The sequence below is a fragment of the Oryzias melastigma genome, unplaced genomic scaffold (genome assembly GCF_002922805.2).
Source record: "Oryzias melastigma strain HK-1 unplaced genomic scaffold, ASM292280v2 sc00221, whole genome shotgun sequence".
NCBI lineage: Eukaryota > Metazoa > Chordata > Actinopteri > Beloniformes > Adrianichthyidae > Oryzias > Oryzias melastigma.
The window spans coordinates 94,570-117,941 of record NW_023416883.1 but is presented as its reverse complement, the minus strand read 5'-3'; the positions used below and the strand labels follow the sequence as shown (position 1 = coordinate 117,941).

Genomic DNA, 23,372 nt, shown 5'->3' with positions numbered 1-23,372 from the left:
TCACAGCTCCTTGTTTGTCCTCTTGAACATTGGTTAGTGACATAAATGGATTGGAATATGTGGTTTTAATATGCCCGTAGGCATCGTGGGGCTTGCGGGCGGCCGCCATCTTAAGTCGTTGTTTACAGTAGTAGTTAGAGACATAAACAGACATCACAGAAGCAACCATTCTACATGGAAATATGTTAAATCTGATAAAGAAATAAAAACTGAGCTAAAATGTCTGTAATTAATTAAACACAATTAAACACATGCCTACTAAAAACTCAGGACATTTTTGAAATGTGGATAAATTTGATGAGTGTCAGCTAATTTTTTTTATTTTTTTTTACTGAACTTTTACATTTGGTGCAGCATAACAGCTGTTCTACATTCAAGTCCTTTTACATTTCATTTACGTACTTTTTTATTTTATTTTGCATTCTATAACATTTTAGTGTCTCTGTTCAGTCCTTTGAATTGTCTATGTGTAGGGAAAAAAGCCTCACAAATAAAGCTATCAGCTAAAGACATCCTTCAAATCATGACTCGTGATGTCATAAAAACAGATCTTTATTGGTGACAAAAAATCTGTGACTGTCAATTCCTACAATCCCCTGATCCTTCACAAACCTCACCTGAGGTCTCAGGTTTCAGGTGAACCCATCTGGTTTCCAGGTCGTTATTTAAGAGTCCAAAACAAAAACTGTACCACAGTATGGCTACAAAATTAAAACTCTAAATCTTGTTCAATACATGCCTGTTCATCTCCACTTTCTAACACAAAGCCAAACTAAACCATGTTAGTTCAGTTAAACTCTGTTCAACTTTAGATAATGAACAAACAAAAAAAACATGGTAAGTCCAGTTAACTGCCAAAAGGAACATTTCTTCCAACAATGCCATGTATCTTGATGTGAGGAGTGAATAGTTTTTTTCAGTAAAAATGTGTTTTTGTTCATCTAATAATTTTAAAGAACAAATGAAAGGCCTGCAGAACCACAGAGGACCCCCCCCCCCCACATACACCACCACCACGAAGACCACAGAAGTCAAAGGAAATAATTGGCACGTAAAAAAGTAAAACTACACAGTAACAGCTCAGGGAACCATGACCTGAGTTAAGCTATGGTCACATTTACAAAATACCATGATGGGGCAAAATAAATGCCAGTTTTAAAAAAATATTGGCAGGTGACTGCCTGGTGGCCGCAGGGTGGCACTTGTAATCTGACAGCGACAGTCGCATTTTTACACGCCACACTGACGTTTTAAGCACAAGTTAAAGTTAAATGATTTTTGACATGTTTTGACATGGGTCAGTTACAGCCATGGCACATTTAGAGGTCGCGCAGAAGCAGTCTAGTGGCAGAAAATCTCTAACTTATGTGTTTGTGAATACTCAAAAGCTCTCTGAGCTCACTGAGGAGTACTGTGAGTAACCCCCCCACCACCACCACCACCACGCACTGCATGAGCCAAGGTGAGCCCCCCTCTGCACAGTGACTCTCGCTGTCTTTTTCTCCTTTCTCTGTGGTATTTGGATCGGACATAAGAAAGATGAGCTTGTTGAGCTTGTGATTGTGTGAAACTCATGGTGGAGAGGAAAGCAGGAAATAAAAATAAGTTCTCAGCTGATTGTGAGTCCATGTGTTCATGATAATGATCTGATCAGTTCCTTCGTGAATGCCACATCTCTAATAAATTTGAGTTTGTAACTTTGTTTTTGATGTAAATAGCAGGTTATACTTGGGTATGTAAGTAGTGTGTAATTTTGTTTTGTGTGCTGCACGTATTTCCTTGTGCACGGAGAATGTGCAAGCACTGATTGATAGGCCCTTTTCACATGACGTCACGTATCGCCAGAAATGGCTGAGTTGCTTCCAGCTCATATTTTTTAGAATAGGAAAACAATTTTACACAGGCTTAAATAATAAAAGATAATCTAACAATTTGTTACAGATATGTGTACATTATTTATTGTATAAATGTCCTACCTGGTTGTATTGGTTTCCTCCTCTTAGATCAGTCACAAATCAGAGTACAAATGTCAGTAATCCTGTCTGCAGTCAGAACTGCTCAGCTGCTTCTCTAAATTCCTCTGGATGATATTAAACCAGTCGTGGATTATTTCTCTCTGATAACCCGGTTAAAGTTAGACAAAGGCTACAAGAACTTTACTGAATGCTGCTTGCTTGATTATGAAGGTAATTATGATTTTATTCTTTTAATCTGTGCTAATGCTAACATTAGCATTAGCTTTGAGATGTGGAGCTGCAGAAGATCTTTTCTGATCAGTTAAAAGTTCACTAGATTTTCTTGCTCACAAAATCTTTGTAAAAAGTCAGACAATTCCAGTGTGTCTGACATTAAAGTCAAACTTATTACTGTTGTAATGTTTTTTACGTGGTTCGAACATCTCTCCTCTTTGTTTTTGTTCATAACTATGTCTGATCTTTGGGAAAATAAAAGTGAAAAATGATCAAATTAATTGAGAACTTTTCACAAAAATATGAAAGTGACAATTTCCACATAATGTTATAAAATATGCTAAATAAAACCAGTTAGAATAATATCTGCTCAAATGAAAGGTCAATATTTTCAATAAAAACCCAAATATTGGAGGATATCAAACATTTGTATTTTGATTTGAGAGCGATCTGAGAGAGGAAATGAAAATACAGTTCAGCAGGACATTTATAAAATATTGTACATTTTTCTTTTGAAATTGGTAAGGTTACCTTTTATTATTTATGTAAAATTGTGACAAACACATAGACATAATATATATTCAAACAAACAGCATCGAACATCATTCAGCTGTCAGCTTTGCTGTTCTAAATGCGACCACAAGTGAAGACTCCCGTTTTCCAGCCCTGTGGCCATTTTGTCTGACATCAATGTGAAAAGGGGCTACTGCCCAAGCGCCAAAGAATCATTGCCTTGATCTTCCGGGCGACCGGACTGCTGCCGTATGCATTTATGACCACGCCAACAATTTTCTGAAAAATCAGGCGGCAGCAGCTAATTGTGAAGATTCTCCCCATTGCGTGGTGGTATTTTTAAATGTGACAGTATTTTAAAACCAAACACAGAAAAGTAGATTTAGTTGATGCAACAGAAGCAGTGATCACCCTTTTGAAGCAGAGTCATTTACACAGACTGAGCCAAGGGGTGACCAGGTGCAGGATTCTGAGGAAGATGCACATGGTTGTTCAACTTGGGCTCTGAGAGTGACTGCTGAATGATGCTGCAGAGGGCGTCTGCGCCAACCCCCTGCAAGAATGTGCGATGGTCCCCCTCAATGATGTGGACAGACACCGGGCCGTCGCAGACCTGAGCAGGGACACAAGTCACTCAGCAGGTGAACAACAGCAGATGGAGCGTTAAGCTCCAGCAAGGGAAAATTAAAAGATTTGGTGAAGAATCTGACCTCGCTCAGCCTGTAATCTGGTCCCAGGTTCTGCTCATACTCACTGCTGGTTCTGGCCCGCAGGAGCACAACTTTACCATGGTATTTAGACGAAGGCACATAGGCATCAGCAACTTTCAGCTTCTTGTAGAAGCTGGACGCTGCAAAACGCAGGAGGTCCGGCTTCATGTTCTGCAGATTGGAAGTGATGAGATTCACAGCTGTGTTGACCCGAGCCTTCAGGTCTGGGAGGATCAGCAGAGACTCCACAAGCTGAAAATCAGAGAGAGGTGGGGGTGAGATCTTGTACATAAACAGTCTTACGTGTGACAGTTGACAGTGGGGTTATTTGAACAACAGAGCAAAAGAACTTGAAAAAATGCAAATAGAAATAATTTAAAGGGGATATACTGTGAAAATTCTACTTTTTGAGGTTTTAAGTGCATTATACTGTTAAACTAAAGTTAAACTTAAAGGACCAAATTTGGTACAGCAGAGTAGTCACATGGTGTAATTCTCTTCAGGATTCGCTGCAGGGAAAGTCAACATTTGTTCATAAGGCTCATTATGGATTTGTAGCCTTAGTCATGTTGATAGTAGGCTAATGTAGCTCAAATGCACTCACGGCCTGTACTGCCTTCATAAAGACTTTCAATCTCTTGAAGCTCCAGATTGATTGGGTTTTTGTTTTTTAGTCAACTTTTACTATTTGAACATTTAGTGTTGCCAACCCCTGGTTTAGTCCCTCAATGCTTCTTGTCTGAGCTGCCATATGGCTCTAAACTGTACAGCTGGATAGCTCTGATATTGCTCACTATAAACAGGGCCGAAGTGGGCATTTTTAAGCTTCCAGTTTCTGAAAATCTATTTTCTAATAAAATGCTACTACAAGAAATTTTGCTAAAAAAAGAATAGGATGCCAATTTAACACTCAATCCACACTCTGATTATCTTTCAGGGGAAAGAGATTGATCCTGTATTGTCTTATATAAATCCTCATTTGTTGGGTATTCTTTCTTCAACACAAAGGAAAATTTTCTGTGCTAAAGTTTCTGAGCCTAATTCAGCCTTGTTGTAGGAAAATTCTCAAATATCTCTCTTAAGTTTCCACAAATAAGCAACTTTACGTGACTGAATCTTCATCCTTTGTAAAATGCTTTGATAAAGATTTTCCCTTTTAACGTCAAAGCAAAGATAGACAGGTGCTCATGTCTCCAGTTTAATGATCCACCTGAAAGCGAAGATTTCTCATACGGAGATTGATGATGCTTGAAAGAGACAATGAACGTTCACAGCCAGTGCTATTTAGAACAAGGTTCTCATCATTTCAATAAATCCTGAAATGATTTGTTGAATGATGGTGTTGTCTTGACTGAATTTCACTGCAAAATGAAGCTGTTGGCCATCTCCAATACACGCCTGACTTTAATCAGACCCTCCTGGATTTCACAGCAGATATTTATTTCTTCTGTCAATCCCCTCCCAACACCCCTGGTTAAATCCTGCCTCCCCTCATTTCTTCCCTTCATATCTGCTATTATGCACTCCTCATTAACATCTTGTATTGTTCTCTCACTCCTCAAGACTCCTGCTGTCAAGCCAATTCTGAAAAAACCCGGTCCAGACCCCACTTCCTTTAATAATCTCCGTCCTATTTCTAATCTCCCCTTCATCTCCAAAATACTAGAAAAAATAGTCACCTTAAAATAGTCTTCGTTACCTACCTCCTACCCCCGGCAATATATTATGTAAATTTAACATTGATTTTCATTGTTTCACTGATGACATCCAGCTCTATCTGTCCAGTAAACCCAACTCCTCTCTTCCAGCTTCGTCCTTCTCCTCCTGCCGGTCTGAAATTAAAACCTGGTTCACCTTAAACTTCCTCAAACTCAACAGTGACAAAACTGAATTACTCCTTGTAGGTTCCAAAATCACACTATCCATTGACTCCTCTTCAGTTTCTCCTTCCCCTCAGATTAAGAGTCTGGGTGTCATCATTGACAGTCCATTTTCCTTTCAATCTCACATCAATAGCATTACTCCATCTGCCTACTTTCACCTGCATAATATTAATCGTCTCGACCCCTCACTCACTGGCCAATCAGCTTCCCTTCTGGTTTATAGTCTGGTCGATTCTCGCCTCGACTACCACATCGCTCTCCTGACTGCTCTTCCCAATAAGACTCTAAATAAACTACAATTGGTCCAGAACTCAGCTGCTCGCATCATTACCAGAACTCTCTCCTTCCATCACATCGCTCCCGTTCTCTAACAGCTGGACGGGCTCCTGGTTATTTTCAGGATTCAATTCAAACTTCTGTACACTTTCAAAGCCCTTCATAACATGGCTCCTTTATATATCTCTAATCTTCTCCATGTTAAGACCCCCTCCCGCTCTCTCCGGTCTTCCTCCTCCCTTCAGCTTTCCGTCTCTCTAGCCTGTCTGTTCACCATGGGGAGCTGATCCCCCAGCCGCTCGGCTCCTTCACTCTGGAACCCACTGCCCCCTGACCTTCGCAATGTTGACTTTTCAGTTACTAAATCCTAACTCAAAACCTGTTTCGGTCTACTTTCCTAAATTCATAACTTTCCTTCATCTGTAATCTGATTTTATTAAGATGTCAATTTATTTATTGTGTTTTAAATATTTTTTTAAAGTGATGTTTTTGTGTTTTACCTTTTTTTTTGTACTTTGTACAGTGTTCTTGAGTGTTTTAAAAGGAGCTTTTAAATAAAATGCATTATTATTATTATTATTATTAATAACCCTGACGGAGGCCTTTTGATTTTGACTAAAAATGTACCATCATAACTGACCACTGGGAACAATTTTACCATACACAAAAATATAGTTGAAGTGGGACATTAATGAAGACTGAACATTTCTCAACTAATTGCAGAAAGGTCATTATTTCCAACCTGAGGAGGAGAAATGCAAGCACTCAGTAAGAAGGTTTGAGAAACTCCACAGTACCTTGCTGTATTCGATGTCTGTAAACTGCTGGATGAAAGCACACAGAGCCTCAGTCTCTGCTTCAGACTCTCGACCAGGGGTCAGTTTTGCCCTGTAGCTCTGCAAACAAACAAATATGCTAAGTTCTGTTTTTAATTTGAGGTATTCCAGCATATGAATGAATGAATGAATGAATGAAATGGTTTATTTCAAGCAATCAGGTCATAATACATAACATATCACTTAATAAATCACAAGTAGATCACTTGAAAGGAAGTGGAAGGAAGTGAACTTATATAATCCCACCCCGACTCGACCATACCATTTTCTCTACATGAACTATCAATATCCGGTTCAGGACTTAATATCAAATATTAATAGATTCAGGCTATTAAGGATCATTCATATGATTAATGTGATCAAGTTTCAAAGCATCCACGACAAATCATTTATATTAATCAGTAAAACTAATACCATATTGATTGTAAACTTTTCAGTAATCATTACTACATATTACATAAACAATCTTCAACTCTCCTCGTTGAGTTGAGGAGAGCTGAAGATACGCGTCTGCTCGTGACCCGGAATCGGAACTGAATCCAACTGAGGCATATACCTGTAAAAGTGTCATTTCACACTACCTTCTCTTCTTTACTGCAAACAAACAGCTTCAAAATCTACTGGGAAGAAACTCAGCCGTATTTGTCAGCATCTGCTTGTACCTGAGTATAAGCTGCCACATAAGAGTGGGAACCATCCAGCAGGAACAAGGTCTCCACAGAATGACCCAGAGCCTCCAGCTGAGAACACATTTCAAAGGCAACACAGGCCCCAAAGGAGTAGCCAGCGATCCTGAAGGGCCCGGGGTCCTGAGTCTGCAGGATGCTGCAGGTGTAGAAAGCAGCCAGAGCATGGATGCTGTCCAGAGGAGCAGCTGTGGAATAGAATGCAATCCATCCATGTTATGAACATACCTGAAAATGTTCAGGGCTCAACAACAAACATTTTTTAACCCTTTCCATGCCAAATAAAGCTGTTAAAACTTGAACGCAGCTGAAAGAGCTGGAACTTTAGCTCTTTCCTGATCTGTTAAATCCTCATCACGTTATTTCCATCTGCATTTCACCATTACAAAGCTTTCTGCACCCCAAAATACACCTGCATTTCCTGAACACCCTCATGTGCTCTAGATTGCACCAGTACCCTCTAATTACATCATTGATCTCCAACAGTGTGTTTCTGTCTTAAAGGATGTTGTTTTCCTAACAAATAATCTACCAAGCGAAAGTTTGGGAAAAGTATTTTCTCATGACTCAGAGCCATCACTGCAGACATAAATGCTTCAACCAACTGGATTTACACTTTTCTAGATTTAAATGCAAAAAGTAGTCTTCTGAAGACAGGACTGCTCTTTCAGCAAAGGCAATACCACAAGGATGAAACAAACTTGCATTACCGCTGGTGCACTGAAGACCATAACAAGGAATGCTGAGCTTGGAGGCCAGAGTCTGAAGAGCAGCAATGGAGCCTTCAATGGGATGGACCAAAAACAGGGGCCTCTCCTGGCTCTGCACCTGGTTGAGAGGCACTAAAGTGGGTCCATCTGGATCAACTAACAGCTGGTTCACATCAAACTTCACAGAAGAGGAAACACCATCCCTCTTTGTTGCAGCAGGCCCATCTACAAAGACAGATAAAGGCAAAAATGTGTGTTATAGTTACTGAGCTGGATTATACTAAACTCTTCCAAAATAATGCAGCTTATTTAAGTGGGTGTTTGCTTTTCAATAAAAGCGCCAAAGCTCTCTTTCTACATCAGTAAGGTGGTGGTACCCTTTGATCTGTCCTGCTTGCTGCTAGCCATCTCTCGCAGGTTGTTGATGGTAAGCTGGCGAATCTCCCTCATGTTCATTTGGATGTTGTAGTCTCGTTCAAGAGTCTGCCGCACCTCCACACCCATGAGGGAATCCAGGCCCAAGTCAGCCAATGAGGAGTCAGCGTTAAGACTGTTGACATCCCGCACACCTGCAAAAAGAAGGTTAATTAAGGACTATGAAAAGTGATACTGGTTTGGTTGGATCAAGTTTTTGTATAGTCATGTGCTTCTACAAATGCCAACTTCCTGTTGGGTTTTTGTACCAGATTTCAAATGCAAATGAAAGCTTCACAGTTGTTTTATTTCCTCAAAGCTTTTCTCCTACCTAGAATGTGAGTCACGGCCACCACCAGGTCTTTCTGGTTTCCCTGGTCGTTCTTGGCTACGATCTTCTGTGCCAGAACAAAGCTGGACATGACTGGCTGCTGCTGGCATAGAAACTGATCCAACACCTCAAGGCAGGAAGTGATGCGTTGTGGCAATGTGCCACCAATCACAGTGTCATTGCTCCCCATTGTCTCCAGCACCACACCCACATCTCCTATGGCCCCCCACTGAACCGCTAACGCTGGCAGGCCATCAAATCGGCGCTTCTCACACACACGCTCCATTGCCGAGTTAGCATAGCCATAGTTACTTTGGCCTGCATTTCCGCGTCCACAGCTGACAGAGGAGAAGGCCACAAAGTAGCTGAGGTCCGGACACAACTTTCTGGTCACTCTGAGGAGGAAAAATTGAGGGCTGGATGAGGCTTCAAAGAGAAAGTACTACAGCATGATGGTTTAGAGAACAAAACTGACCTGTCCAGATATGCGGTTCCATCATATTTAGGTTTGATGACATCAGTGAAGAGTTTGGGACTCAGGTTCTCCAACATGCCATCCTTTAGCACCTGACAAAAACAGACACCATAAAGCTTTCTTCATGAGCCACACTTTCAACAGAAAGTATCTCCAAAATAGAATGCATTTCCTGAAACCTTGTTGTAGTTGATGATACGATGTTAACTTAATGCTTGAAGGCCACTTTTCTGCAGGTGTGTGTATCCCCCCTCCCGCCCCCACGCAAACAGACTTTGGAAAATTGCCTTGGTAAATATACCAATTACATTTTTTTAGGGTTCACATTTTTTTTCTTGATTTATTTTCTTCCTTTGTCTGCTCTTACACATTCCAAATTATTATGCTGATGATATTTTTCTAAAATATTTCTAAATAATAAATGCAAATGACAGTCAGCATAATTTTCAAGTCACTAACCATTAGAGTATATATTCTGTAGCAGTCCACCCTTGGAAAACAACTGTGATAACCCGTGCTGACCATTTGGTCATGTGGAATGCCTTTTTCAAGATTACAGGCTATTCTTTACAGCAAGGAAGCCATAAAAGGTCTCTGAAACTGAGTCAATCCCCCATTCGGATGTAAGTCGTTAAAACAGGGCCAGAACGCTGACTATTTGCATTTGAAACTCTGGCTCACGTCGGCCGTCAATTTCAAATGGACCCTGGTTCCAGCAGACTGACCTCCTGGAGAGTGTGGAAGCATTCCTGACAGACACTCCCTTGTCCTTTGTTTGGAAAATGTGACCCTTCATAACCCTTCTTTTCTTCTGTTAAAAACACAGGACTTTTGTTCACTGGATCTTACATGTAAAACATCTCTCCACAGCCACAAGAAATGTCCTAATATTATTACATGTGTGTAATCAAACCTTTGTTCCTAGCAGAAGAGGATTCCACAACTATTTTGAGGTTAAAATCTTTGAATTAATCATTGTGTAACCGTCAAAGCTTGGAGAATTGCTTTTCTGTGTTTATGTGGATTTTGGGAAGCATTTTATGTGCCACATATAGGATTCACACACACATATAGGGTTTTACAAACTTTTTGATAACTTTGTTTGATAGAAACTCCTTTTGTGGTTAATTCAACATTGAACACATCCACAGCCCAAAATAAGGTGACGCCCCTGAAATTTGCATAGACAGAGCTCATTGGGACATGCAGATTACCTCCAATGGTAAAACGCCTCAAATACCCACTGATTGGGCGATTCAGGCCCTGCCTTCCAAATTCAAAGCACTGGCGCACAGGCTAGGAGCTCTCTTGCACTCTCCTTCCCTTCATGCTCTTGCTCCATTTTTCCTTGCTCCTGAAGGCTTCCCCCCCCCAGGCTCAACAACACGCCTCTAAGCTAACTGCTAAGCTGAGAAGCCAGAACTGGAGCAGAACAGAAACATCTAAGTTCTTCTGGTCTTAAGATCATGTTTTTCTCCCGCGCTTTCTTTCTTTTCAACATTTTTGTCTCCCGTTTATTTCATAGACTGATTCCAACTTTTTACCATTTTTGATGCTTTTATTTTGAAACTGATTTTTAATGCTAGACCAGTCGATAAGTTTCATTGTCCGGCCAGCTTTGCGACTTATACTTTTTGGTCACAAAACGGAATAGAGAAATCGTTCGACCACCCCAGAAGCTAAGTGACTGAACAGAGCAGAACCAGCAGAACCGCAGGTTCCCTTTCCTTCTACACCTGGCTGCAGATCTCGCCTCCACGGCCCGCCTGAACCATCCAGCCTGGAACGGGTTCAACCACCCTTCCTGGCAGAGCAGAACCAGATCCAGACCACATGGTGAGAAGTCGAACTTCGCTCATACAGTCAACTGCTGGTGGTTAGAACAAAGATGAACTATTTTTGCAAGAGTAACATCTTTGCCCCGTTTTGAATTCCTCCTTTTAAGAATAGCTTATTCTCAGATCAGTAACATCACCCTTTTTATGCACAACACACACTTAATGCATCCACACATTTAGCTTTTTCCACCTCAATATTGTGTGTCTTTTCTTCTCATTTACCTATTTCTAGTTATTAATTAAAGTTATATTCTGTGTTCCACACATGTTGATTGCTTTCCATGCTTTTACGTCCATTATTTCTGCTTGTTTAACCTCATGTTATTCAATAAATATTCAAAAGGACATCGTTGTTTGATATCATTGTTTTCTTCTTTGTGGCAAAGTCCCTTCAAAGGTAAAGACACTCACGCTAAAATTGAGAGACTGATTAATTGATTACTTTATTGATTAGAAGTAGCGGCTAATCATTGATGAGTAATATTTTCCTTCATTACGAAGGTGGTGCCCCGAGGATAATTTTATGAAATTTCCGTTTAATAAAGTTTATATTGTTCAACCAACTTTGGGATTGAATACTTCATATTCACCCCTTTCACGCTACAATTCAATGTTATTGAACAAACTTCCAAAAGATAACAGTATTATTTTAAAAAATAAAAATGTAAAATGTACTGTTCCACACTATGCACAGAGTTCAACAACATTTGATAGATTCTAAAGAACTGAAAATGCTCTTTTGTTGAATTTGCTGCATTAGGAGGTCATATTTACTGAAATCTAATGCTATTCCAATTAAGAACCTCTTCAGAAGTCAGGTTACATTTGAACATAGGACCCTTATTTTGTAGCAGCTTCACAATTCCTGCATCCATTGTGAGTTTTTGAACAGTTTCTGCTTGAGTTTCTTTGCAGAATGTCAGCTGCTGTTTGGATGTGAACTCTCCAAGAGATTTTGCTCCAAAAGTTCTCAATAGGGTTGAGGTCAGGGGAAGATGGGGGGCCACACCATCAGTTTATCTCATTTATGCTCATGGCAGCCAATGATGCTGTGGCATTCCTGAAGCCTGAGATGGAGCATCGTCATGATGAAGATAATTTGGTAAGCACGGTTCTTCTTTTTGTACATTGGAAACTCCACCTACTTTTCTGAGGTGATTTTCACTCCTTCAGGGACCCTAAAGGACCAACCAGCTCTCTCCCCATGATTCCAGTGCAAACCATAACTCCACCAGCTAATTGCTGATGTCACAGTCTTGTTGGGACATGGTGGTCATCCACCAACACCCACTCAATCCATCTGGACCCTCCAGGGCTTCACGGCACTCATCAGTGAACCAGACTGTTAGAAAATGAGTCTTCATGTCTGTCTGGATCACTGCAGCCGTTTCTGCTATGAGTGTTGTTTAGGGTGGGCCCAATAGAAGGTTTACATAGCCTCGGAGCAGGGGTCACCAACCTTTTTGAAACTGAGGGCTTCATAGTACTGAGTCATAGGAAGGGCTACCAGTTTGAAATAACACATTTGCTTAGTTTGCCTTTAGTTCTACATTATTAATGATGAATAATGACCCTCCTCTGCGGCTTGGTGGGCTAGGTGAAGGGCTGGCACGCAGTAACCCTGGGTTCGATTCCCAGGGTTTTCCACTGATCTCCATCCAGATTGGGTCCTTAGGCAAGACCCTTGACGCTGCTGCCCAACTGGGTCCCTGTGCCCCTCAAGTACAGGGTTGTGTCAGGAAGGGCATCCGACGTAAAAACTCTGCCAAATCACTGATATGAAACAGTGGGTGCTGTTACGCTGTGGCGACCCTGAAAGGGATAAGCTGAAAGTGAAAGAAGAAGATCCTCCTCTATGTAAAGACATTGATTTCTCAATTATCAACAATGACAACAACCTAAGAAACAAATATCAATATTCAGCACTGTATTCTCAACAGATCTTGTCAGATTTTGAGGCAATGACCAAATGCAATGTTTTTAACAAAATTATAACTTATTAATTAATTATTAATTAATTATAACTATTATTAGTGTATCTAAGCTCCCCAAACGCTTTAATTCAGTCTCATGCACCCGTCCTTTATTTTTCTTAAACCTCTGAACAGGTTGATTGACAGATCCCACAGCAGACAAGAATCTGCTCATGGTGCGTTCACTGAGCTCTGGACATAAACAAACAGCCACTCGGCCCAACTCAGTCCGCTACAAACTTTGTCATTTTTATACAATCCGCAGCAAAACAAACCAGTTTTTCTGAGAAAACGTCGTCGCTACTTAATCACTCGATTATACCCGGATCAGTGCTGGTGTTCTCTGTTTTCTCTGATAAACTGCTTTGTTTTACTGCCGATATCCGGTGCTCAGTGAACGCACCATGCAGAAACACTCAGCAGCCCTGGGTTCTGTTTGCATTACATATGAAACTTTAACCAAATTCTAGGAATTTCGAAAAAACAGTGTCACAATGACACTGTTTCATAAGAATGCGATAAAACACAAACCAACTCACACGATAAGTCATGATAAAACACGGTGATGTGTGTGCTTTTTTATTTTAATAACTAAAAAGGGGGCATTTGGGTGATGTCACAGTACTGTCTGGGGCGCGTGCAGCGCAGCTTGACTCAGAAGAGTAAGAAGCCTCTTCAGCGGTTAAAAGAAAAACCATTCTAACAAGTAAGCATCTGGACCTTTTTTTTTGTTTGAAAACACGACAATAGAACTAAAGTCTAATGACAATTAGAATGATGGCGGCGCGCATGGACGCAGCAGCTCAAAGCTCTCCTTTTCGGGGTTTTGTTTGGCTGTTTTTGTATGTAATGTTACTCGTTTGGAACACTTTTTGCTGGTTGAACAACATCTACAGCCGGCATGAGCTCCTCTAGGTAGGATTACGGAGCGATCAAGCGGTTACAGACGACTTTTTCCACTCTCACAACATTCCGATGGCTATAGCCAGGACCCCGGGCTCTCCGTGGATTACCATACCCGCGGGGAAGAGGCGGCGGCGGAGGGACAGAAAACAGAAGCGGGGCCATCGGGGAGGAGTGCTGGCGAGGCTACGTAAAAACCCAAACAAGCCACTGCTCCCTAGCATCTTTCTTTCCAACGTACATTCCTTTGCCAGCAAAATGGACGAACTGAGGCTTCAGACGGCTACAAACAGGCTCGTCAAGGACTGTTGCACTTTGTTTTTCACGGAAACCTGGCTTCACTCATCCATTCCAGACGCAGCCATCGAGCTAGCAGGCCGCACTGTACACCGCCACGACAGGAGCAAGAGGAGGGGGGTTGTGGAGCTGGTGCACCAACTCTAGGACTGTTGACAGTCATTGCTCCTCGGACCTGGAGTTCATGACTGTTAAATGAAGACCCGTTTACCTTCCGAGGGAGTTTACTGTTGTCATGGTTACTGTTGTAAACATTCCACCAGATGCTAACGCTAACTCGGCTCTGGGGCTCCTGCATAACACAATTAGCAGCTGGCAAGACAAATACCCCGAGGCTGCATATGTTGTTGCTGGTGACTTCAACCATGCTGTACTAAAGACTGTGCTCCCCAAGTTCTATCAGTATGTAAAGTGTGCTACAAGAGGAGCTAAGACATTGAATAAGGTCTACTCCAAGATAAAACATGGCTACAGGGCTATACAGCTCCCACATCTGGGTCAGTCAGACCACATGTCCCTGCTCCTAGCACCAGCATACATCCCCCTCAGGAAACAGGCTTCCAAAATAAGGAATGTTACAACTTGGCCTGAAGGGGCCTTTCACCAGCTGCAGGACTTTTTTGAGAGAACCAACTGGGACATTTTTCATCAACCAGACCTGGAGGAGCACACAGCGGCAGTACTCTGTTACATTAAACACTGTACTGATTCTGTTACTGTGGACAAACGCATCCGGGTTTATCCTAATCAGAAACCCTGGATGACCAGAGAGGTCCAGCTCCTGCTGCGGGAGAGAAACACAGCGTTCAGGTCGGGTGACTCAGAGCTATACAGTGCTGCAAGAGCCAACCTGAAGAGAGTCATCCGACAGGCCAAGATGGATTACAAGAAGAAGATTGAGGACAATTTCAACAGGAACAACACAAGGCAGTGGTGGCAAGGGATCCAGAAAATCACCAACTGCAGTGCACGTCCTGCTTCTGTTTACGGGGACCCTTCGTTGGCGGAGGAGCTTAACCTTTATTTTGCTCGTTTCGAGGCGGAGCCTCCGGAGGTGGCTGTAACTTCCTCAGCATTCCACAGCAGTCCCCCCCCCTCACTGTAGAGGAGCATGAGGTGAGGCGTGCACTGAAGGCTGTGAATCCAAGGAAGGCTGCTGGACCTGATGGCATGGCTGGACGGGTGCTGAAGGACTGCGCAGCTGGCAGGGGTCTTCACCAGGATGTTCAACCAATCCTTGCTGCAATCTACTGTTCCACCATGTCTAAAGTCCTCAGTCATTATTCCTCTACCTAAGAAATCCACAATCAGCAGCCTGAATGACTATCGACCAGTTGCACTTACTTCAGTCATCATGAAGTGCTTTGAAAAACTGGTATGCAGTCACATTGTCTCCCAACGACATTGGGTGTCCAAACCAGAGACCCTGGGACTCTCAGATTCAATCTGCCTCTGGATCCTGGACTTCCTGACAGGCCGCACTCAAAGGGTGAGAGTAGGACCCCACGTGTCGACAGCCCTCACCCTCAACACCGGCTCCCCACAGGGCTGCGTGCTCAGCCCCCTGCTCTACACCCTCTACACCCACGACTGCACCTCCACCAACACCAGCAACACCATCATCAAGTTTGCTGATGATACCACAGTGGTGGGGCTCATCTCTGGGGGGGATGAGAGCGCTTATCGGGACGAAGTGGAGCGACTCTGCGTCTGGTGCGGGGACAACAACTTGCTCTTGAACATCAATAAGATTAAGGAACTGGTGGTGGATTACAGGCGGAAGAAAACGGTCATTCAGCCCCTGTACATCGGCGGGGACATGGTGGAGAGGGTGGATGCCTTCAAGTTCCTGGGCGTCACCATCCAGCAGGACCTGACCTGGAGCGCTAACACCACTGTACTGTTGAAGAAGGTCCAGCAGAGATTGTACTTTCTCAGACTTTTGAAGAAAAACAACCTTGACGAGGAACTGCTGGTGTCCTTCTACTGCTGCTCCATTGAGAGCATTCTGACTTATTGTGTTTGTGCCTGGTTCTCCAGCTGCACAGCAGCAGACAGAAAAGCAGTCAAGAGGGTCATCTCTACAGCCCAGAAGATCATAGGCCGCCCTCTCCCATCTCTGGAAGAATTGTACAGCTCCCGCTGCCTCAGGAAAGCTGAAAACATTTTACTGGATCCATCCCACACCGGACATTCTCTGTTTACACTTCTGCCTTCGGGCAGAAGATACAGAACAATAAAATCAAGGACAAATCAATTAAAAAACTGTTTTTATTCCAGAGCCATGGCATTTTTGAATGCTGCTAGGAATTGAGCGCCTTTTAGCAAATGTTTTTAACTTCTTGTATGATTGTTTGGATGTGTGTTTAATGTATTCCAGCACCGGAAGAGGATTGCACTCAATTTCGTTGTAAATGTACAATGACAATAAAGTTATTCTATTCTATTCTATTCCATTCTATAAGACACTTCAGAAGTGCATTTAATTAAAAAAAAGTCAATTTCTATTACAGTTTTGAGAAAAATGTCCATCCATTTCAATACGCCCCCAAAATCAGCTCCTCTACGTGCAAAAGCCTTTTTAGAAAAATTCAATTTTTTTTTTTTTTTTTTTGTGTATTCATTAAAGATAACTAATTATCAAAAATCCAATTTGCAAAATTTCAGAGTTAATGGGAAAGCAGCTGGTTTGGAGGTAATAAAGGGAGGGGGCTGGTTTACTCAGGGGTTTGAGGAGCGCAGCTCCACTAATAAGTAAAAGAATTGACCAGAAACAACTTTTTGTGAAGTGTTTTCTTCTATGGGCTGCACGGTGGCGCAGTGGTTAGCGCTCTTGCCTCACAGCGAGAAGGCCCCGGTTCGAATCCCGGCTGGGACCTTTCTGTGTGGAGTTTGCATGTTCTCCCCGTGCATGCGTGGGTTTTCACCGGGGACTCCGGCTTCCTCCCACCATCCAAAAACATGCTTCATAGGTTAATTGGTGACTCTAAATTGCCCCTAGGTGTGGATGTGTGAGTGAATGGGTGTGTGATTGGAGCCCTGCGACAGACTGGCGACCTGTCCAGGGTGAACCCTGCCTTTGCCCTTCAGTAGCCGGGTTAGGCTCCGGCACCCCCGCGACCCCGAAAGGGGCACAGCGGTCAGGAAAATGGATGGATGGATAAACACGGGAGAAACCCCCGGGAGAGCCGCGCTTCTTCTTCTTCTTACGGAGTGGGTGATTCTAGGAGCCCAGACTGAGAGGGGGACACGGAGGCCCGAATGATGACAAAAGGACACAACAGAAAAAATAATTCCAGTAAACCAATAACCAATATATAATCGCAAATACTTTTATTTTTAATGTCAAGGTAAAGATGTTTATATCTTTTGTTTTGGAAACATCGTCACCGGACCCCCCTCCTCTACATTGAAAATGGTTCGGTCCGACTGGATTATTCTTCCGCAGACCACAGAGTGTGAGGGAGAGAAGACACGCTTTAAAATCAGGAGTTTAAACACCTGACTTAGAGGAGAACCTCCATGAAAAAAGGAGACAGTCTGTCTATTGCCGCGCGTCACGTGTCACGCGGGGCTGAAAGAGGAGAGAAGGAGAGACTGCGCATGCTGGTAACAGCCGCGCGCAGGGGGGCGGGGCTCAATTGAGGTTCTGGAGTTGAGATGAGTTTGAGGGTTTTGTTAAAATATTAACAAATAGAGCTTCGAATTAGAATAATTAGTTGTTTTATTGTGTATCAATAATGAATTTGTTAGTTACATTTGTGCCTTTTATGCTCATTTCTTAATGAGGTGATCTAATAATAGTAAAATAAACTTTTTTTTTAACGACTCCTGACATGACACTAAATGAAGAGATCTTATGTGTTTGATCAATCCTTCAACATGTACACATGTCAGATGACTGAGTGAAATGATGATTAAATCTATTATCTTCTGCTGCACAGCAGTACCTATAGTTTATGTTCAGAAGAAATTAGAAAATAATATAAAAATAACTGCAATATATTTGCTGCTTTAGAACAATGTTTTTAAGACTTAATTTTAATTTGAAAGGAACTTGTATGTGCTGCAGTCAGATTAAAATAAATCAGAAATTCTGTACAGCCTATTGAAAACATACCACCGTTATGTTTTAACTATATGTACAGTATTTATTAGAAATATTTAAATGCTCCTCACAGTTAGTTTCAATACTACAGTTACTACAAAAATAATGAAAGTTTAATTTGAACTAACTAAGATTTAATGGGGGGCAAAGTTAAGGTGTAAAAATCTGAAGTCCTAAAGCTCTTTGCAATAAAGATTACTTTGATTATTTGATTTATATCGTTTTTAATATCGTTATCGCACAAAATGAAAAAAACGATATCACAATATGAAAATTCCCATATCGCCCAGCCCTAGTACCATGTACTATGTACTGGGTCAATGCTGGCCCGCAAGCATTCAAACTTGATCACAAAGATGGAAAGATCACGGAAACAGCTGTCATTCACTGAATCAAGTCAGAATAATCTCATGATTCCAGAAATAGAAATGACTTTGTAGAACTCTTCAAAATAAGTAAACCTGATATCTCAACATCTGCAAGTGTCTTTCATTCATTGCAAATGAGATATACACAGACACCGCTCGCTGCAATGATCAGACTAAAAACATTGGCTGGTAGCTCCTCCCACATGCGTCTGGGGTGTCAAGCTTATGAACACATTTTTGAACAGGCAGGGTAAGGGTTGGCCGATGCAAATTTGACACTGTGCATGAATTGGGTTTTAACTGCTAAATTTGTCAAATGTTGTCAAACTTGTACTATGGCAAGATCTTTAATCTCTTCCTGTCTATACCTGGACTTTTTTTAATTGCCGATGCCTGCACTGTCAGCAGCAGCCCCTCCCACACCCGCAAAAACGAGTGGGTGGAAATGTGCTGATGTAAGATCGAAGCCAACAGCTCCCTCCAGGAGTCTGTGCTGCAAGCTACGCCCCCAGACTAACACAACACTCAATTTATCCCCTTATATAGTAATGATATGCAAAAAAATTAATTCTAGATGCAGAATATTGTATATCTTCCAGTTGTGTCCTGTCTTCAATAAATTCCTGCTCAAATAGGTGTTTGTTACTTTTTCTGCGGCGCTCCTTTTAGGAACCCCCCCCCAAACTCCCGGTCCAGCACAGCTGTGAAGGAGCTGCGTGTGTGTTGTGGTATGTGTGTATAGCGATGGCCAGGCCAACAAAAGGCAGACATATCATATGTGCATCCATCTTTGAAGAAGTTTGGATTATTATCGTGGGAGAAATAAAGATTCACTGCCACAGACTCTAGCATGACGTCAGGAAATGGATTCACTCATTTTTAAGTGGTCGGAAGGTAATATATGATCTTATATATATATATATATATATATATATATATATATATATAGTTCACTCTGATAGGCTGAAAACAATCATGGTAGGGCCTCTTTAAGCAAGACCCTTCATGCTGCTGTCTAACTGGGACTCCTTGTGCCTTAAAAATACAGAGTTGTGTCAGGAAGGGCATCCGGTGTAAAAACTCTCTCACAAGCTACCTATACAAATCCTGTGGTGACCCCTAACGGCATACGCCGAGAGGTGAGCAACAACAACATGACTTTGCATTATAGTTGGTGATGGCATAGTTGTTAAGGAAAGAATTTTGAATTGGCACTTCATGTCGTAATGTTGCTGACCCCTGATTTGACCTATCATGACTTTTAATGTATATCAAAGGTATGTGAATAATATAATAATAATTAATTATTCCGTTATATTTTATCTTATTTTATAATAATTGTTGATTTGTTATATGTATTTAATGTATTTTATGAAAAAAATGTGGTTTTAGTCTGCACATTTGCCTACTAATGGGATTCAGCCTTTATGAATAGATACATTTTGTGATGAAAAGAAAAAAGAAGAATTTTGATGTTGTTTTATTCAACAAATGAGAAATTTCTCACCATGGCCAAATTGAAGACTCCTCCCACTGGGCCCAGCGCACTCGCCTCAGCGATTAGTCGCTCCGTTCCCTCCAGTGAACTGACATCTCGGGTGGAAACCAACACTTCCACGCCCTGATTTTGCCACTCTTGCACACGCTTTGCTTGGTAACCTAAAAGGAGTAAAAAAAAAAAAAGAAACCGTTTTGTTGTAGCAATTAAAAGGCCAAAATGAATTAAATCACACAAGCAATTTTAATATGAATTGTGGGAGCAGAATTATGATGCTTTTTTTCCACAAGTCTGCCGTTTTGAACCGTAGTTCATACAATTTGATGTCATGGTTAAAATCAAACATACTTTCTATGGAGAAGTAAACGTAGACTTTTTCAGATGTTCAACACATGTACACATTTGGTTGGTTGAAGCAGAAGAGCAAGTCTGCTGTGATGGCTCTGAGTCATGAGAAAATACTTTCCCAAAATTTCTACTTGGCAGATTATTTGATGTTGGGAAAGCAACATCCTTTAAGGCAGAAAGGCCCAGTTGGAGAGCAATGATGTAACCATAAACAACAGGATTATTTCGGGGTGCAGGTGCAATCTAGAGCAAACAAGTGTGTTCTGGGAATGCAGGTGCACCGTGAGGTGCAGCAGGTTTTGCAGGGATCTGCAAGTGCAGCCAGAAAATGCAGATGGATGATTGATGAGGATTTAACAACAGATCAGCATCTTTAGTCGGTAGACATGTGAATTACTTTTACTGTATTTAAAGAGAAATCCCCAACTTCTTCCAGCACTCACCAAAAGCAGACGATTGCCTCTGAGCTTCTTTATCTATCTCTTAACCAAGGCTCTTTGTCTCGTCTCTTTGTGACCACTCTATTTTTCCACTTCTGATTAATATGGATCTGATCAGTCAGACCATAAATGCGATCGACCAAATCTTGGAATCTGTGATCTATTTTTGCTTGTACTCAATCTATGCTGTTTCGACTGCGACACAATACTTGATTTTTGACATCATATCCTGAAATTCCTCGTGTGTCTTTTCTGGGCGATTAGTGCTGCCTGATCTGAGCGGCTCCTGCCCACCTCGGGGGCAACTGGTCTTTGGATGTGTTGCTTCACCAAGTTTATCTTGGGATCAATAAAGTTTATTATCTTGTCTCTTCTGAAACGGAAAAATTCTCTAGCAGAACCAAGTTTTTTGTGACTTACCAGTTCGGATGCCTGATCTGGTTGTCAGTACTAATTTTCTGGCCCCCCTCTCCATCAACCAGTGAGCGAGTTCAAGACCAAATCCCCCCAAGCCCCCAGTAATTATGTAGGAATATGAAGGCTGGCAAAAGGTGCGGGGGATGGCTGGAATGGACATAGGGGGTGCAGGCTGGACAGCTGGCTCCCCATCATCAGCTCGGACCTTAGCAGAAACAAAACAAGTATTTTAGGTGGTGTTTTTATGCTTTGTTCCAACATAAATAGGCTTCTTCTTGACATTCTCCTTTACTGCTTCCATGAAACAACAAATAGGGTTAGAAAAGTGTTATTTTTCAGATTAGTTATTGTTGTTTGGATGTGGAAATTGTCCTGTTAAAATGTTGCACTTATTTTCTGACTTGATTCTCAGGGATTTTCTATCCAGCAGATGTTTAGGTTTGATTATTTCTGTTTTCTTCTTTTAAGACAGAATGAAAAAAAAGAGTGGTTTTCAAGAAGCATATAAACTGGAATACATTTTTTTCCTTCAGCTAAGTTTAGGAGTTTGTTTTTTTTTTTTTAAGAAGACGTATAGATAATTTGGTTGAGTTGGCACCAAATTAACCAAGGTAAATGTACTGTGCATTGATTTTGGAAAGGATTGGGAAGAGACTGCTTCAGCTGTAATCCTCCTCACGTGTCTTCCTGAAATGTATAGACACTACTAACAAAATAAACATCTCCACTGATCTAAGCAATAAATGCAATTTAAATGTAAAATTCTAATTATTTGAATATTTTTTAACCTCAAAATTGCTCAATTTTACATATTTTAATTTTACATATCAAAATGATCAAGATGGCGGCGCGTGCACACGCAGCAGCTCGAGGCTCCCAGCAACCCACAATTTAACTGTTCCTGACAGTTACAATAGAAGTCTTTGAATCTTTGAATTTCTAGTTCAGGTACAGCTCAGGTGCTAGATCAGACATGGGCAAACAACGGCCCGTGGGCCAGAACCGGCCCGCCCCCACGTTTGGTCCACTTCGCTGAACAACATCAGAAAGGCATGATTTTTTTCCATCTGGCCGCACAGATCAAGACCCTCATAGAACGTGACTTTTTCTTCTCCCTTCTGCAGTCTGTGCCTGTATCTGAACCCCCCAGAATCTCTGTTAAATAAAACAGAATATTGTTTTCTTTCTACGTATTATTTCACCTTTGGCATCTCGCTGATTCTTTCAGAGCGATTATGCAGCTGCGTTTTTTCAAACAGCCTGTTCTGTGTCCTAATTGGTTGAGACCTTAATCATCTCCTCCATGCCTCGTCTCCATGTGTGCAGATCAACTGATCCGCGTAAATCTTTGATCACGATCAGATCTTTGGTTCATTCTGTTAAACTGGACTTATTTTTCTATGACGGCTTGAACAATGAGAGTTTAAACAAGAAAGAAAAGAGTAAAAATGTTTGCGTGCTCCTCAGAGAAAGTGTTTATCTTGAAAAGTCTATCTTTAATTCTCATTCCCGGATTTACCAATCACGGATTATTTTTTTTAGAGCGTAACTGCTGGAAAACTGTGAAAAAAAAACCAGGATAATAACTAATGCGTACAATGGCGTTTTTCATATGTCAAAACTCCACGCAGAAATAAGACATCTCCACGTGAACCATTCAGGCTTCATGCAAGCGCTTTCTGCTCCTGTGTGCACGTGTTTAATCTCTGTTCTTTTTAAGAAAGTCGTCGCGCTCGAGAGACTTCAGTGTGCGTGAGCTGTTCCCTCGGGCACGAGCATAGACTGTAAAAACAATGGACAGAGCGAGCACTGCATTACTTCCTCTCCTCGCGAAAGTAGGCCGCCGCTTTCACCGTCAATTCCTGAAACGGATACCGCCATTCGCAACCCATCTTCAGTGATTGGTCTGAGTCATAGCTGAGTCATCGAATCTACAGGAAGTACTGTCGCCAATCAGGAGTGAGTTTATTGCAACCGTCTGTCTTTTTCCACGCCTCTACCACGAGACCGCGGATGTACTTTAATAACGGCGGCTCGAGAGAATTGTACAAGTCATTGTTGTAGCCTTTGAGTGAGAACCATTCCAACATTTGATTCTGTCAGCGGTCCTTTTGGATTTACTTACATTTATTCCTTTTTGTCGAGATAAAAGGAGCATT

The 23,372-nt window shown here is 41.7% G+C and overlaps 1 protein-coding gene across 1 annotated transcript in view; it reads right to left on the bottom strand.

Annotated features, from left to right (window-relative positions):
• Positions 1 to 2,073: 2,073 nt before the first annotated feature.
• The window catches only part of fasn (fatty acid synthase), a gene marked incomplete at its 3' end in the record, with an annotated part of 108,812 nt that continues 87,513 nt past the window's right edge, over positions 2,074 to 23,372 (bottom strand). Inside the window, 10 exon segments of the mRNA XM_024261534.2 lie at positions 2,074 to 3,315; positions 3,413 to 3,664; positions 6,369 to 6,467; positions 7,070 to 7,281; positions 7,804 to 8,028; positions 8,181 to 8,372; positions 8,549 to 8,943; positions 9,024 to 9,115; positions 20,018 to 20,169; positions 21,217 to 21,418. Of these exon segments, the coding sequence (XP_024117302.1) occupies positions 3,133 to 3,315; positions 3,413 to 3,664; positions 6,369 to 6,467; positions 7,070 to 7,281; positions 7,804 to 8,028; positions 8,181 to 8,372; positions 8,549 to 8,943; positions 9,024 to 9,115; positions 20,018 to 20,169; positions 21,217 to 21,418 (2,004 nt within the window).